The sequence below is a fragment of the Suricata suricatta genome, chromosome 12 (genome assembly GCF_006229205.1).
Source record: "Suricata suricatta isolate VVHF042 chromosome 12, meerkat_22Aug2017_6uvM2_HiC, whole genome shotgun sequence".
NCBI lineage: Eukaryota > Metazoa > Chordata > Mammalia > Carnivora > Herpestidae > Suricata > Suricata suricatta.
In genome coordinates this window covers 13570179-13585578 of record NC_043711.1, presented here as the reverse complement: position 1 = coordinate 13585578, position 15400 = coordinate 13570179, and the positions used below count along the sequence as shown (strand labels likewise).

Below are 15400 nucleotides of genomic sequence, written 5' to 3'. Positions count from 1 at the left end.
TTCTCAGCTCTTCACAGCCACCATCGAGGGTGGTTTTCACTGTCCTGGTTTTACCCAGGAGGAAGCCGAGGCATAGACAGATTAAGGTACCGGCCTTGGGTCACACAGCGAAGTGGCCAGGCAGAGACCTCAGTCATCGCTTGCTGGATTCATGCCGGGTCCAGGTCTCTGCTGCTGAGTCGGGCTGCCTGGCACCCTGCCCTCCACCCTCCCCCAGGTGAGACTGGACCCTAAGAACAGCCAGACCCGGAGGGATGGGGGGAAGGCTGGTGTTCAAAGTCTGCCTTTGGAATACATGGAGATTGAATATGGCAGGACGGCAGTTAGGGGAAGAGATCTGGAGGCTTGGGCCTGGGGAGAATCAGGGGTGGAGAGAGCGGCAGATTCTGGATACATGTGAGAACCCAGGCGCAGGATGGGATAATGAGGAGGGCAAACCCTTGATCCCACTTCAGCTCCCAGTCTCGGAAATATTGGGGGCAGGGCCCAGGCTGAGGCCTCACCCAGCATAAGTGGGGACCTGGGGGGTCAGAGGGTGTTGGGCAAGTATGGCTAAATTGAGGGGGGCCACACATGGGTGGCCTGGGTCTGAGTTTACCCCCAGGGAACTCTGTATATCTATCTTTGTCTTTATGGGGGGTCCTTTGAATTTTTCTGGCTGTTTTTGGGGTGTCTGAAGGTCTCTAAAGATCTCTGGGCATCCCTGGGGCCTTGGGGGATGTCTGTGTTTCTCTGGGTAGCTCTGGAAGTTTCTGTGGGTTTCTAGGTGTCCTTCAGTGTCTCTGGAGTCTCTCTGTCTCAGGCGATCTGTGAGAACCTATAGGTATTTCTGGGGTCTTGGGGATTCTGAGTTGTTCTAGGTATCTCTGGGGATTTCTGAAGGTCTCTAGGTGTCTTTAAGGATCTCTGGAAGTCTCTGTGCTGACTGACTGGCACTTTGTGCGACTCAGACCTGTTTCAGACCCAGTCTCAGGACATGTCAGCCTGGGGGGAGAGGGAGTGTGGAGATGTACCCTCTGGAAGCTTCTGGTCCCCGTCAGGCAGTGGAGCCCAGAGCAGCCCTGCTCCCCATAGCCGGGCCATGACCTGCTGGGGCTGCAGCAAGAAGGTCGGGACCCCAAGGCCCCCAGACCTGACAGACCCCTGCCACGGTCCAGAACCCATGACCTCCCCCAAAGCCAGGACCTAGGCCTCCCAAACTCCAGACCCCTCTAAGTGCTCCAGACTCCAGGGCCCCCAGGTCCCCCTGACCCACCTCAGAGCCTACTATCCCAGGCCCCAAGCCTGCACCCCCCTACCCCAGCCCTTGTGTCTGGTACTTCCTCATTTCCTCATTTCCTCCTATTCTACGAGGCCTTAGCGCTTAACTCTGCCAATTCCTCCCAGGGTGTGGGGCATGGGGGACATCCACCCACACCCAGGCCCGAGGCCGGCTGGTGCCCCTCTGTCCCTCTTTTGGTTTTTTTTAATGTTTTATTTAATTTTGAGAGAGAAAGACAGCGTGAGCAGGGGAGGGTCAGAGAGAGAGGGAGACACAGAATCAGAAGACAGGCTCCAGGCTCTGAGCTAGCTGTCAGCACAGAGCCCGATGCAGCATGAACTCATGAATAGCGAGATCATGGCCTGAGCCGAAGCCGGACGCTCAACTGACTGAGCCCCCCAGGTGCTCCCCCACAACCCCCACCCCGTCCCTCTTATCCCAAAAGCCAGAGCATCTTGCGTATGCTTGTTGGCCGATTTTAGTGTTTTACATGAAAACCTCCCTGGTGAATTTCTCTCTCCCATCTGCCCACTGCTAAGAGGTAACCACGGGGATCTGTTTTTCATGTTTCATCCACAGTTTCTTTGGATGAATGAAATGAAATCTAGAAGTGTATTTTTTTTGGCTTTTTTCAGTAAATGTTTTCCCTTGGAGACATCTGCTCTCACCTAGGTCTGCTCCACCCCGACCCCCAGGACTTGGCCACAGGCTGCTCCATCCCCCGTGCCCTTTCTCCCACCTCCTTACTCAGGAAATCCCTCTCATCCCTCTCCGTAAGTCCTCTCTTGATCATCTCATTAAAAAACTTCTACCTGGGGCACCTGGGTGGCTCAGTGGGTTAGTGTCCGACTTCGGCTCAGGTCATGATCTCATGGTTCATGAGGTCCAGCCCTGTGTCGGGCTCTGTGCTGACAGCTCAGAGCCTGGAGCCTGCTTTGGATTCTGTGTCTCCCTCTCTTTCCACCCCCCCCCACTCTTGCTCGCTCTCCCTCTCTCTCAAAAATAAATACATATTTCTTTAATTTAAAAAAACCCTGCTACCTTCCCTGCTTGCCTCTCACTCTTATTTTTCTCTGCATCCCCTCTTCCACCTGTTACCATATTTCCCCTCGATAGATCCTGCATCGGTCAGGGCTCCCAATGTCTACCAGAACCCCGCGAGGACAGGGTTTTTTTCGTCTGCTTTGTTCATGGCTATATGCACAGCTCCTAAACCAGTGTCTGGCACACAGTAGGAGCCTAATAAAGGTTTGTGGGAAAGATGAATGAGTCCTTGCTCATCAGTTCATAGAGATCTGCCATTTGTTTCTATGACTCTGTGGAGGCGCCCCCCCCCCCCCATGGATACATCCTTATTCATCTAACCAATCCCTTAGGCTGCTTCCTTTTTTCCCCACATAAGAACATTGAGATGATTCATCCTTAGGCATGTCATCTCCTGGCCTTCCCTCTTTTTCAAAATTGTTCAAAATACACTTCACATAAAATATACCATTTTAACCACTTTATAGTGAACGATGCCATGGGTTTTTAGTACATTTACAAAGCGTTTTGCAAGCACCACCCGCATCTCGCTCCAGAACATTTCCATTGCCCAAAATGGAAACTCCATCCCGCCTTGGCCTCCCCACCCCCACCCCAGCCCCCTGGCCACCACCAAGCTGTTTTCTATCTCTACGGATTTCCCTGTGCCGGGAATCTCATATCAATGGAGTCATGGGCTCTGTGGTCTTTTGTGACTGGCTCCCTTCACTCACCCTGATGTTTTCAGGGTTCATCCGCAATGAAGGGAGTGTCAGCGCGTCACCTCCTTTCTGTGACTGACTTACATTCCGCCGTCTGGAGGCACTCATTAGTCAGTCCAGGCCCCTCAGCCCTGTCACGTTGTCAACATGAACTACCCAGGAGTGTCCCAGCAGCGGGATGCTGGGGCAGCAGGCGCCAGCGTTCATGACTCCGGTGGCCTGTGCCGGTCACTGTGCCTTCCCCTGGGACAGTGCCACACGTGATCCTGAGGCTTCCCTGTTTTCCCACAGCTCGGCCAGCACAGAGCCTCGGCACACGTCTGAATCTTTGCCAGTGTCCTCGGGGAACACCAATGGCCCCTTAGAGTCGTGATGCGCCGTGTTTCTGTTAGGAATGAATACCTTTGGGTGTGTGGGAACAATTTCCAGCTCTTTCTAGAAGTCTCCATTCAAAACCTTTGGGCATCCCTCTGAGTCTGAAGGTGGAAAGGGGCAGAGTTTGAGGAAACAGGGAAGCATAGGGTAGTGGGGGTCAGCTTCCTACAGTCAAGAAAGCTCTGCATTTTTCCCATTTTATGGATGTGGAAACTGAGGCACAGAGTGGTTAAGATTGCACAGCGAGGCAGGGTCTGGAACGGAGTTGAACCGAGTCTGCCTGATGCTAGGACCCCAGGGAGGGTGAAACCCTCTCCAGCCCGCCCTCCTTCATCTACTTTTGTTGTGACGCTTTGGGTCTGACTCAGGTCCCCCTCCTCCTCCGGGACGCTGGTCGCTGGTCTCCTGCCCGGGTTCCCCCACCTCCGGACACCAGGCTCACTCCAGAGGAATCTTTGGACACAGCACTCCTCCTCTGCTCACACATCTTCCTTGGCTCCCCACGGCCCTGGGGACAACACTCCACTCCGCAGCCTGGCTTCGAGGCCCGCATGGCCCACCCCCTGCCCACACCACCACTTCTTCCTCTTAGCCTATGCATCTAGCCACTCCACTCCCAATACACTGTCCCAGCCAACCCTGGTTTCTCAAGCTGCAGGGCCTCTGCTTCCTGCTGTGACTTCTGCCTGGAATCTGCCTGCCATGGTGCATTTGTTTCCGCCAGCTACTGTGACTCATCCTCTAAGTCCCAAAATCAACGTCTCCTTCCCAGAGGAGCCTTCCTCACAGCCCCCTCCTTGGTGGAGGCATCAGTGTACCGGAGCGGGAGCTAAGTCTGTGGGGGAGGCTAGCAGCTGGGAGAGTCAAGGGCAGGTTTTAGGAATCCTCAGCAAAACTCCACTCATGTCTTGAAGCCCAAATTCGAATGCTTCCTCCTCTAGGAAGCTTTACCGGACTCTGTCCCTCCCTCTGACCCTGACCTGACTCCACCGGACTGCGTGTGCCTGTGTCCAGCTCTGTCCTCTCCAAAGACTGGGTGTTTACTAGAACCTGGCTGCAGCTGAGGCCTTTTGGAAGTCCAGCACGGGTGACTGTTGAATGAATATATGAATGCATGGCTTGGGTGTCAGCTGAGCTGAGGCCGGGAAGCGAGGTGATGACGTAGCAGGCATTCGGGGTGTTAATGGGGGACATGGAGTCACTGGGCGCCAGCAAGAGAGAAGCAGGTCGCCCCTCCCCTTCCCCCTCCCGTGAGAATCCTGGGCTGAGGTCTCGCGGGGGGGGGGGGGGCGTGTCTCTGTGTCTTCATTCTTCCCCCTCAGCATTGCACCCGGACACCAGTTCCTCTTCCCCTGAGTCTCTGGGTGAGGATCCCGAGGAGCGCCCGGGACCAGAGCTACTCCGCATTGGGGACTGACCGCTTTGGCCTCCTCGTGCAGGTGAGCCACCACGCAGCCCTCCCGCGCCAGAGCCTTCCAGCACCGCCGAGGCAACAGCGTGGCGGTGAGACCAGAAAGGTAGGACGGAGGCGCTAGAACTTGGGTCCGGGAAGGGGCCTCAAACCAAATCGTAGGGAGTTCCTTTCAGCAGCCCCAGCCCAGCCCTGCTCAACACTCCCAACACTTCGCAGGGCCGGAAGAAACAATTAGTTGGGCCGGGGGCGGGCCGTTTCCGGGGCAACCGCTTGTTTTGCATATGGTCCCGTTTTAGCCAATGAAGGCGTCTGAAATATTCGGGGCGGAAAGGGTTGGGGGGAATGGGCTACTTAACCTGAAGGGGCTTACTTGGGAGAAGGGGAGGGGCTGATTGGGTGGGGTCTCCTCCTCCCCTTCCAAGACCTTTGGGCAGTGGAATTACATACCCATTTCCCAGAGGGGGTGACTGAGGCCAGACAGAGGCTAGAGCCAACCAGAGGGGCGGCACCCGAGGGCCTGCGTTTGACCATTTCAGGAGGAGCCCGAGTAACTCTGAAATACTACTACTACTAATTATTATATTATTGTTATTATAATATACAGGCAGGGAGGGTGAAGCTCCACAGGCTGCTAAGGTCAGGACTTGGATTCTGGTGACTCTGCCTAGGTTGCCTGAATGGGGGGCGCCCTGGTGTGGATGCTGTTGTTGCCGCTGCTGCTGGAGGACCCCAGCAGCCAAGGATTGTCATGCGATGTGCCCTCAGCGGACGTGGACTGGACCACAGAGTTCACAGCCACGTGCCTGAATTTCAGCGGCCAAGGCCTGAGCCTGCCCCGGAACCAGTCTCTGCAGGCCAGGAACGTGGTCCTTCTTGACCTGTCCGGGAACGGCCTTCAAGAGCTACCACTGCCCTTCTTTGCCCTCCTGGAAAAGCTGGAGGTCCTCGATGTGACAAATAACCCGCTGGACCGAGTGGACAGGGCACTGGCCATACGCTGTGAACTTGACCTGAAGGCTGACTGCGGCTGTGTCCTAGAACCCTGGCACCAGGTCAGACGGGACAACTGCTCTGGCCAGCTGCCTCTGCTATGCCTGGACACAGCTACTGGTGCCTGGCAAAATATCTCTGCCTTCCTGGAGGTTGGCTGCCCCCCCAGCCTGTCCTTGAGGACCATTGGGGCACTGGTAGCCGGTGGAAGCCTGCTCCTTGGGCTCACCATTGCTGGCCCATTGCTGGTCCGGAGACTCCGGGGACACTGGAAGGTCAACAGCCGGGGCCTGGACAAAACATGGGCTGCTCAGGAAGGTTCCAGGTCTGGCCTGGGCAAGCAGCCGAGGTACAGTAGCCGGGGCCTCAGCCCTAAACCCCCAGAGGCCGTGAAGCCCAGACCCCCAACACCCGACTATGAGAATGTGTTCGTGGGCCAGCCACCTGCCAGCCACCAGTGGGCCGAACAGGGGTGAGTGACTCACATCTGCCTGCAAAACTCTGGAGGCAGATGGCTGGGATTCAAATCCCTGTGCTACCTCTTGGAGGCTGTGTGATCTTGGGAAGTGTTTCACCCCAGGGCCTCAGTCTTCTCACCTGTAAATTGGGGATAATAAGAGCCCCCCCCACACCTCGTAGAGTTGGGGTAAGAATTGAGTTCCTGTAAATGAGACCCGTTTCCCCCTTCATGACCTGCAAACCCAGTTTCTGGCTGTCAAGGATGGGGAGAGAGGAAGCAAGTGTTGAGGCAGAGTCGGGGCTTTGCGGTAGCAGTCAGTGGCTTGGGCTCAGCTCCCGTGTGACCCAGGGCTGTCTCTGAACCTCTGTTTCAGTCTCTGTAAAATGGAGACAGCTCCCCTATCCCATTGCCCTTGACACATGAGATGCTAAGAAAGCTGTGTCCCTTCCCCCCGCCCAACAAAACCCTGACACCTCCAGATTTGGCTGGACTTAGACGGATGGGTTCAGCTTTTCCAGGTTGGATGAGGGAATGAGGGAATTTCAGGGGGCAGCACCAGCAGGGGTAAAGTCCTGGAGGTGGAAGAGAACGGAGAATCTTCTGGGAATCCGTTTTGAGAAGGCGAGACATCAGAGCTGAGGCTGAAGGGGGCTTGGAGAATCCAAGCAGGAGTGGAACAGAATCAGGGATGGGTTTGGGCAAGGGAATCCACAAAGTGGGGAAGCTGGTGGGAAGCTGCTGGTGAGGAATGAGAGAATAGGCAAAGCAGATGTAAATTCGGCTCAAAAGCAGAAGTGGTCTGTGGTAGGGAACTGAAGGTGCTAGACTCAATAAGGCCGCTCATGTTCTGATGCTCGCCTCAGCCTCGATGTCCCCAAAGCCTCAGGGCCAGTCTCCTCCAAAAACACTGTGACCTGATCCAAATGATACTGGATGTGTCATTCCCACTCTACATTTTAGTTGTAGGACCAGAGCTCTGGGGGACCAGGGAGTGACTTGCCCAAGTGAGTCCAAAGCAGAGGCAGGAAACATCCTGGCTCAGAGTCCTGTCTATCCTATACAAGCATGTATGTATTTGGAGGGATTCATTCTTTTATTTATTTATTTATTTATTTATTTATTTATTTAGAGAGCGCGCAAACAGGGTAGAGGCAGAGAGAGAGAGAGAGGAGAGAGGGATTCCTGAGCAGGCTCTACTCTGTCAGCACAGAGCCCGAACCCATGAACCTGTGAGATCACGACCTGAGCTGAGCCCAAGAATCAGATGCTTAACCGACTGAGCCACCCAGGCGCCCCTGAGTGATTCATTCTAAAGCATGAATGAATGATAGACACCACTTGCCCCAAATAGCCTTTGTTATAAGACCTAACAAAGAGGTACCCCCAGGGGTCTCTGGGTGGCTCTGTTGGTTGAGTGTCTGACTTCAGCTTAGGTCATGATCTCAAGGTTCGTGAGTTCGAGCCAGCCCCACATCGGGCTCTGTGCTGACAGCTGGGAGCCTGGAGCCTGGTTTGGATTCTGTGTCTCCCTCTCTCTCTGCCCGTCCCCGACTTGCATGCATGCGCGATTCTCTCTCTCCCTCTCTCAAAAATAAACATTTAAAAAAAGGAGGTGCCCCCCCCAACCTGGGGTAGGGTTCCAGAAGCATGTTCCAGAGGCTAGAGAGTTCTTCTCAGGGGGTCTTTCCTACCAGAGCCAGACATGGGTAAGAAACTACCATCTCCTGGACCAGCTGATCTGGGACTCAAAGATTTTATTTCTGTCCTGAGGCCACGAAATCAGTTGCTTCCGGGAACCTACTGAAAACATTTCCCATTTGAACGGGCACTGGTTCAGCTTTAGCCACTTGTGTCCATGTGGCTGGTGCAACCGGAGCTGCTGATTTTTCGGGAGGAAACTGAAGGCTAGATTTCATGTAAGAAGTGAGCAACGATCTCAACTTTAAGGAGGAAAACGATTCGACCACGGGCTCAGGGTTCTTGCACCCCAGCATTACAGTGCTAGATCCACAGAATCTTCCCTGAATCCCTGGTCCTCACCTCCTTTTCTCAGGGAAACTTGAGAGGCTGGGAGAGCACTGCCCGGTGCCTCAGTTTCTTCATATGTAAATACTAGGGGTGGGGGTGGGGGAGACCCAGCTGCTCAGAACTTTCTTTGTCTCTCAAAGCTGATGTGCCTACCCCCTGATTCCTCCCTTCCCTCGCATCAATCTGTCTCCACAGGGCCCACCCATCAGAGGATAGTGACTTCTACATGAATTATGAGGGCCTTGACCATGCCTCCCAACCTATCTACTGCAACTTGCGGTCGCTGGGCCCAGCCCCACTGGACGATGAGGAGTACGTGATTCCCGGGCGCTGAGTCTTTGATGCCCCGACCTCCAGCCTGCTGCCTTCCAGCTGACTTAGAGCCCTCTGGCTCTCCTCTGGCCTCAGTTTTTCCCACCTGAGGAATGGGGACAGAGAAGGACCATCCCTAAAGCCTCAGGGAGGCTCTGGAGGCCCCACTCTGCTTCTCATCTCCCGCAGCTGCTGGAAGGGGAAGAGGAGAGGCCCAGCATGGGGACCGGAGGGTCGCTGTGTGAACTCCATCGTCACCCTCCTGTGAGAGTTGGCGGTGCTCTGTGCTCAATAAACGCTGCAGGACTGACAAGGCTGCTGGCTCAGGGCGAGCGGGTTCCTTGAGCTCCCCAAACCAGATCTGAGACTCCTCAATTGTTCCCCACCCTTGGTCCCCAGCTCTGTCCCTCTTAGGCCCCCTTCCCAGGTACGTGGTACCCAGGCCTCACCCCCATGGCAGCCCATACCAGCCACAGAGGGATACTGTGTTTCTCCCCTGCTCACATGCCCTCCGTGGATTCCCCAGTGCCCGGTTGAGGCCTGCGCGATCCTGCCCTGCCCAACTCACCGTCCTCTCCCGTCCCTCTGTCCTGGTATAGGCCTCCTCACCACCAAGTCCACCTCGCTCCTGAAGTTTTCATTTGCCCATGCCGTTCTTTTCACCCAGAATGCCATCCCCTTGCACTTTGCCTCACTCTTACACACCTTCATACAGCTGTGGGCCTCTGGTCCCTGGGTGTCAGGGGGCACAGGCCCAAGTCCTGACTCTGCCATTAACAAGACCTCAGTTCCCCCACCTGTACAACAAGGCAATTAGAATTAGTCTCTGCTGATGTTTTAGCTTTCATATCTTGAGTGGTTCAATGCCGCTTCCTCTAAGAAGCCTTCCTTGATTTCTCTTCAGGCAGAGTTAAACACTCCCAGAGCTCAGTGTCTTTTAAGAGTTTGTTCAGACTCATGCCTCAGTGGGGTTTCCTGTCACCAGCTTCCAGCCTGGGTCCTGCTGGCCCTCCAGTCGAGGGGGGAAGGCTGGACACAGACAACCTCAGTCTTGAGAGGTCAAGCCTGGGCTAGTGGGAGGGAGGGGGGCAATGGCTCCAGAGGGAGACGGAGTTTAGAAAAGGCTGCATGTAAGAAGGGGATCGGGAGTAGGTTTTGAAGAAGTGTTGGAGAAGTGGGGGGACACGCATACTGGGTGGAGGGACCAGCCCGACAAACAGCAGCTAGAGGCATGAAAAGGCACATGGGCAGCACAATGTTCAGCAAAAACATCAGCTCCTCTTTGGGGAGAGGCTCAATATGGCATCTGCTAGCTTTGGGTGACCCTGGTGTTGAGTTTACTTTGGAGGCTTCCTTGGGTTCCCCAATACTTGGGAACGATCTGGGGTGGGAGAGGGAAACCATGAGGGCCTTTATCTTCCGTACATCCCTGTGTGCCCACCCTAGACACTGTTCAAGTGGCCACTCCTGTCCCCAGTCATCTTTCTTGCCTCTGGGATAAATCAGATCTCAACCTTCCCCAGCTCCCATGCCTACTTCATGGCTCTTCAAAAACACCCACACCCTCACCACCACCCATGAGATCTGGTGGATTCTAGCCCCCACCCAACCCTCTGGCCCCATCTTCAACAGTTTTGCTCTTGAACACTGAGTTTGTTTCCACACCAGGGCCTTTGCACCTGCTGTTATGCCTCAAATGCCCATCCCCCAACTCTCCGGAGTCCTGTTCTTCCTCCAGGTCTCAGTTCATGTATCATTTCCTCAGGGAGGCCCCCTCTGCTGACCATCTAAATCACCTCTGCCTCCATTCATTAATATGTGGCCTGGATTGACTCTTCAGCACGATTCTTACCACTGTCCACCGCTTTCCTCTTGTTTATCTCTGCACTCATTTATCTTCCTCACTCAACTGAGCTCAAATGGGATGCTTCTTGCCTGTTTTGTTACTTCTGTGTCCTCAGTGCCCAATCAAGGCACAAAGTGGGCATTCACTAAATACATTCAGGGGCACCTACAGTCACTCAGGTCTGCCGCTGGGTGGCAGCATTCACAGGAGACACACCTCCCTCACTGCTGGAAGCAGGTACTCGGTTCCCCGGGCCCCCTTAACATTTCCTATCAGAGATTCTCTGGGTGGACAGGCAGGTGGGTGTGGCGCAGGGCTGGATTTGGCCCATTTTAGGGATTCCAACATCCCAAGTAGGAAGTCTCTTATAACACTGGAGATCTATGTGCATGAAAATGTTCTTCACAATGTATTTATTTCCCTGTTGTTTTTGGTTTTTTTTTTTGTTTCCGTTTTGTAACTAGCTGCTTGGAGTAGATTTGCCACTTGGTGTAAGGCACACACTAACGGCGTCAGGAAGGCATGTCCGTGGCCTGGGTAGTAAAGAGTGGGGTTCTCTCAACTTCCTTTTTGGTGTTTTGCTGTTTTGATAGAAAAGAAACCAACTGGGTCTGTTTGCTGCAGGCTGCCTAGTCCACGGGGAAGGGAGGGGAGGGATGGGCTCCGATGAGTCTACCGCCTTCTGAAGGCTGGCGGCCGTGGTGCCCACTCGGGACTGGGGCCAGATGTGAGCTTTGTCAGGCCGGTCACCAGGCTGCTTCCGCATCACTTCCAGAACCAACTCCTGGATGATCTGTGGGTTCTGGGACTCCAACACTGTAGCCATGCATGGGAGAGTGGACTTCCCCAAAAAACAGCTTGCCCACGAGTGACCCGGGTTCGTCTTGGGGAACTAGGGTGCTGAGGGACGGCTTCCCCGGGGTACTCTGCCCTTCTGCAGGAGCTGTTACTGGAAGTGGAGGGCAGGCGGTGCCAGTAATAGTCGTGGGTGGCCACAAGCAAGACGCTGCAGGGGACAGGGGCCATGCTGTTGTTTTTGGGCTGGTAGAAACCAAGTGCAGGCAGAGCCCTGGAACTCCTGGCTGCTGCTGCCATGCAGGACGCGGACCCCCCCCCCCCCAGCTCTTTTTATAGGAAAGAATAGAGCTCATTAACATGGAGTGAGGTGCCACAGAGAAAGTGATGGGATGCTTCTAGGTTACGGGCAACATCACACACAATATGCCTGATTGCAGATGGACGGTGGCCTGTTTGGAAAGGTGACTCCAATGCAAGGGAGATGGGCACCCAGAAGGGTCTCAGAAACAGAGGAACAAGAGATAGAGAAGCACAGAGACAGGGAGACGGATGTCTTGTGTGTGTGTGTGTGTGTGTGTTTGATATGTATGTATATGATGGAGAGAGAGAGAAAGAGAATGCGAGCAGGGGAAGGACAGAGAGAGAGGGAGACACAGAATCCGAAGCAAGCTTCAGGCTCTGAGGGGTCAGCACAGAGCCTGACGCGGGGCTCGAACTCACAGACCACGAGATCATAACCTGAGCTAAAGTCGGACGCTCAACGGACTGAGCCACCCAGGCGCCCTGAGAAGGGTGTCTTTGAGGGGCACTGGTGTCATGAGCACCATCCAGTTGCTTGGCATCCCAGAACGTGCCACCATTCATTCCCTGAACTGTTCCGCTCACCCTAATACCAGGTCCCCTGTGGGAACTGAAACTACACAGGGGAAGGTTCTTCCCAGGGTCGCCAGCTCCATCCTGGACACCATGGGGCTCAAGTCAGACAACTTCACTTTTATTACCACAGTTTTAAATAAATGCACACCATCAGACCAGCCCTCCAGCCCCCAGGCGGATCACCCCAATAAATTAATAATAAATACAAACTTATAAATACAGCGGTCTCCGCCGCAGGGGGTAGACAGCAGTGGTGGGAAATCGGGTATCTCAGCACCCACAAGCCCATTGGACAGGCAAGGATCTCTGAGGTCACTTCCACTGTGCACGCGCCGTAAGGGAAAGACTAAGACCGCTCATAGGCAGTGGCAGTCCTTGGCCACGAGGTCGTCGATGGGTGTAAGCGACACTCGACCGTCACTGTCCTGGTGCATGAGCACCACGGGTTCGTAGCTGGCGGGCACGCAGCACGGCGCTGGCGTCGCGTCGGGGTTCAGGCCGTGCAGGCGCGCCTGCATCTGCGCGTGCGTGTTGGCCGACCGGAACTGGCTTGGGCACGCGCCGATACACATGCGCACGTCCAGCACGCGAGGCGCCACCACCCAGTTGGCCCACCCCAAGTCCTCGAGCGACGCGCGCAAGCTTTGTAGGCGGCAGCAGCGCCCCGCCCCCAGCGGGCAGCCGTCCTCGGCGTGCGCATGCGCACTTCGACGCCCTCTGGCGGCGCGCGGCCGCCAGTACAGCTCTAGCTGGGGACGCGCGGAAGGCAAAGCCGCCAGCAAGCGGTCCCTCTGAGGCGACAGTCGCAGGTGGAGTGCGGGCGCCCCGGAGCCTCCAAGGCTGAGCTGACGCTGCAGCGGCCGCGTCACGTCCCATGAGCGCGGCTCCGTCGGGGACAGCCTGAACAGCGCCCGATGCAGGCGGAAGGATGCGGGAAGGCCCTCCGTCAGGTCAGTCTGGGCGAGGCGCAGGTGCAGGTGGCCGCCCAGCCCAAGTCGCACTGAGGGAGAGAAGAAAGCCAGTCAGTCACGGGCCTGTGTGCACCAGGTGCAAGTGCCCGGTTCCTCCCACGCACCCACCTGGCTCCTACCTCAGGGCCTTTGCACAGCTGCTTCCTTTTCTAGGCACACGATTCCCCTGAATCTCAGCAGGCTGGGCTACATATTGCTCCAGACTGCCTGACCAGGCACTGCCCTATTTTATTTCCTCGTGTACCATTTCATCTTCCTACTAGAACCTCAGTAGAAGTTTCTGTTTGGTCACCCCCATGTCTGGTACACAGTAGGTGCTTAGTAAATACTTGGAGGAATTAATGGAGACGTGATATTTAGAGGGACTAAGAGCCAAACACTGGTTCTGCCTCCTCTGGAAGTCAAAACCATTTTATTGAAGGGCTACTAAGTGCCCGGGGCTGGGGAGAAAACCAGCTACTGTGTTTTCAACTCTCTGGATCTTGGTTTCCGTGGCTGAGACATGAAGGATGCCTGGCTTCCCAGGGTCCTCAGGTCCTTAGGCTGGTACAGGTGTTGGGGGAGAGAGGGCAGGCCAGGGTTTGAGGGCCCTGGACTCAGTCACTAGGCTCAGAGAGGACAAGAGGTTTACCTGGAGTCTCACAGCACGAGTAGGATTAGGGTGAGAGAATAGCGCCCCCTTCTGGCTTGCCGCTCTCCTAACCCCTCCCAGTTAGCGCAGCCCAGATCTCCCTCCACCCTCTCTACCCCCTAGAGCCTCGGCGGAGAAGGAGGAAATGACCCCTCCCTCCTCAAGGCACGTGCTACGTGAGTCTTCAGCGGTGCCTTGTCAAGTGATTGCGTCAGACTGGGACCAGTACGGGCAGATTCCGCCCATCCCTGGGCTGCGCTCTTCTCATCCGCTCCCCTGCATCCTTTCTCCTAGATCGCGCGCCCTTCCCCACCCCTAAATCCAAGGACAGGGACTCCAATCCCCCTCCCGCGCCCGATTTTGTTTCTGGAAATTCCAGGCTCTATGAGTTTTCAAGAGGATCGTTGGGCCTCAGTTTCCCCATCTGCGACCTGTAACATCTCACCCTGCCCAAACCTCGCCTTGTCTTGGCCTCCACCTCCGGCATCAGCCCCAAGGGGCGGGGTGGGGTGTGTGTGTGTGTTCTTGTCTGCTTCACAGATAGGGAAACTAAGGCTCAGCGGCAGGTCTGGGTCCCTGTAACTCAGCACCACCGGTTAGATGACCGCAGCCGCACAGGGGGCACGGTCTCCTAGTTTCACTCACGTTTGGGAGTGAGTATCCGGACTTGAGCTTCAGAGCTGACTCGGTCAGGGTTTGAATCTTCCCAGCTTTGGTTCCACCGCAACCTGGCCTGCAGGTGTCCGTAGAGTTTCCGAAACTCCTCGGATCTGGAGACCTCGGTACTGGAGTGAGCGTCGGAGGGCCCTGGAAAGGCCGGGAGGTGCTCCTGGGCCAGCGACGGGGCGCCCCCCGAAGGCAGCCAGCGGAGCGCCAGCAGCACCAGCAGCATGGGTGGCGTGGGTCCTGGCTCAGGCATGCCTGTGCTCGCTGCGCTCTGGACTGAGACACCGGTCGCTGCCGGACTGGCCTTTATAATCCCCGGACTTTGTCCGCCCCCGCCTGCCTGGTCCCTTCCGCTCTGGGTGCAGAGTAAACACTCCGGGGACCGCAGTTGGCTGGGTCTTGGGCTGCTTTTAACGGGGGAGGCCCTTCTGGGGCGTTCTCCTGGGGAAGAGGAGGATGCCCTCCCCCCAGAAGCCTCTTGGAGCCTCAGTATCCTCTTCTGTGAAATGGGGACTTCCTCCCAGCGTGGTGGACTGGTGGGAAGAATGCTTTTGTCAAAAAAAAAAAACAACCCACTTATTTCTATATCCTAAATTCCATAGCAGGAGCTTAAGAGGAGGCCCTCTCCCTCTTGGGACTTTCTCTCTCCCTTCCTGGTTAGGGTCATAGACTCCAGATCAGCTGGTCGAAAACCAAAGGAAGCCGAGGAGAAAGGGCCAGAAAGAGCCAGCGAGTACAACCTTAGGCAAGTCATTCCTCTTCATCCTGCCTCTGTTGTTTCTTCGTCTGGAAAACAAGAACTGAGACTTCCACTGGAGAGAAGTTCAAATGGGGCACAAAGGACAAGGCCAGACACACAGGAGGTGTGTGATTACCGGAGTGTTTTTGCAGTCAGTCTTCCTGATCTGTGGGGGAACTCTGCTCCTTCTTCAAAACCCTGCTCAAGAAGCCCCTCCTCCAGGCAGCCTTGTCTACCGTTACCTTTCCAGGCTCGGCTGAGTGCTCCCAACCCCCACCCTTTTCTTCA

At 55.5% G+C, this 15400-nt stretch overlaps 2 protein-coding genes across 5 annotated transcripts; one reads left to right on the top strand and one right to left on the bottom strand.

The window, feature by feature from the left end:
- Positions 1-4710: 4710 nt before the first annotated feature.
- Positions 4711-8943, top strand: LRRC25 (leucine rich repeat containing 25). Of its 4 annotated transcripts, none has more exons than XM_029918455.1 (3): positions 4711-4898; positions 5464-6257; positions 8469-8943. In XM_029918455.1, the coding sequence occupies exons 2-3, from the start codon at positions 5473-5475 to the stop codon at positions 8605-8607; spliced, it is 924 nt and encodes a 307-aa protein (XP_029774315.1). In that variant the 5' UTR covers positions 4711-4898; positions 5464-5472; the 3' UTR covers positions 8608-8943. The 4 variants fall into 4 exon arrangements, with proteins under 4 accessions (XP_029774315.1, XP_029774314.1, XP_029774316.1 ...); XM_029918454.1 differs by having other exon boundaries at positions 5400-6257; XM_029918456.1 differs by having other exon boundaries at positions 4718-4820; positions 5400-6257.
- A 3264-nt stretch (positions 8944-12207) lies between these two features.
- Positions 12208-14638, bottom strand: GDF15 (growth differentiation factor 15). Its single transcript, XM_029916919.1, has 2 exons — positions 14353-14638; positions 12208-13105 (listed from the first exon to the last, which is right to left on the bottom strand). Exons 1-2 carry the CDS (start codon positions 14624-14626, stop codon positions 12462-12464), a joined length of 918 nt encoding a protein of 305 aa, XP_029772779.1. The 5' UTR covers positions 14627-14638; the 3' UTR covers positions 12208-12461.
- Positions 14639-15400: the final 762 nt, after the last annotated feature.

Excerpts from the sequence above, each read along its gene's own strand:
- LRRC25 (XM_029918455.1), top strand. The coding sequence starts at position 5,473 with ATGGGGGGCGCCCTGGTGTGGATGCTGTTGTTGCCGCTGCTGCTGGAG. Across the intron at positions 6,258-8,468 it reads CACCAGTGGGCCGAACAGGG|GGCCCACCCATCAGAGGATA; the intron begins GTGAGTGACTCA and ends CTGTCTCCACAG.
- GDF15 (XM_029916919.1), bottom strand. The coding sequence starts at position 14,626 with ATGCCTGAGCCAGGACCCACGCCACCCATGCTGCTGGTGCTGCTGGCG. Across the intron at positions 13,106-14,352 it reads CCGGATACTCACTCCCAAAC|TGCGACTTGGGCTGGGCGGC; the intron begins GTGAGTGAAACT and ends TCTCTCCCTCAG.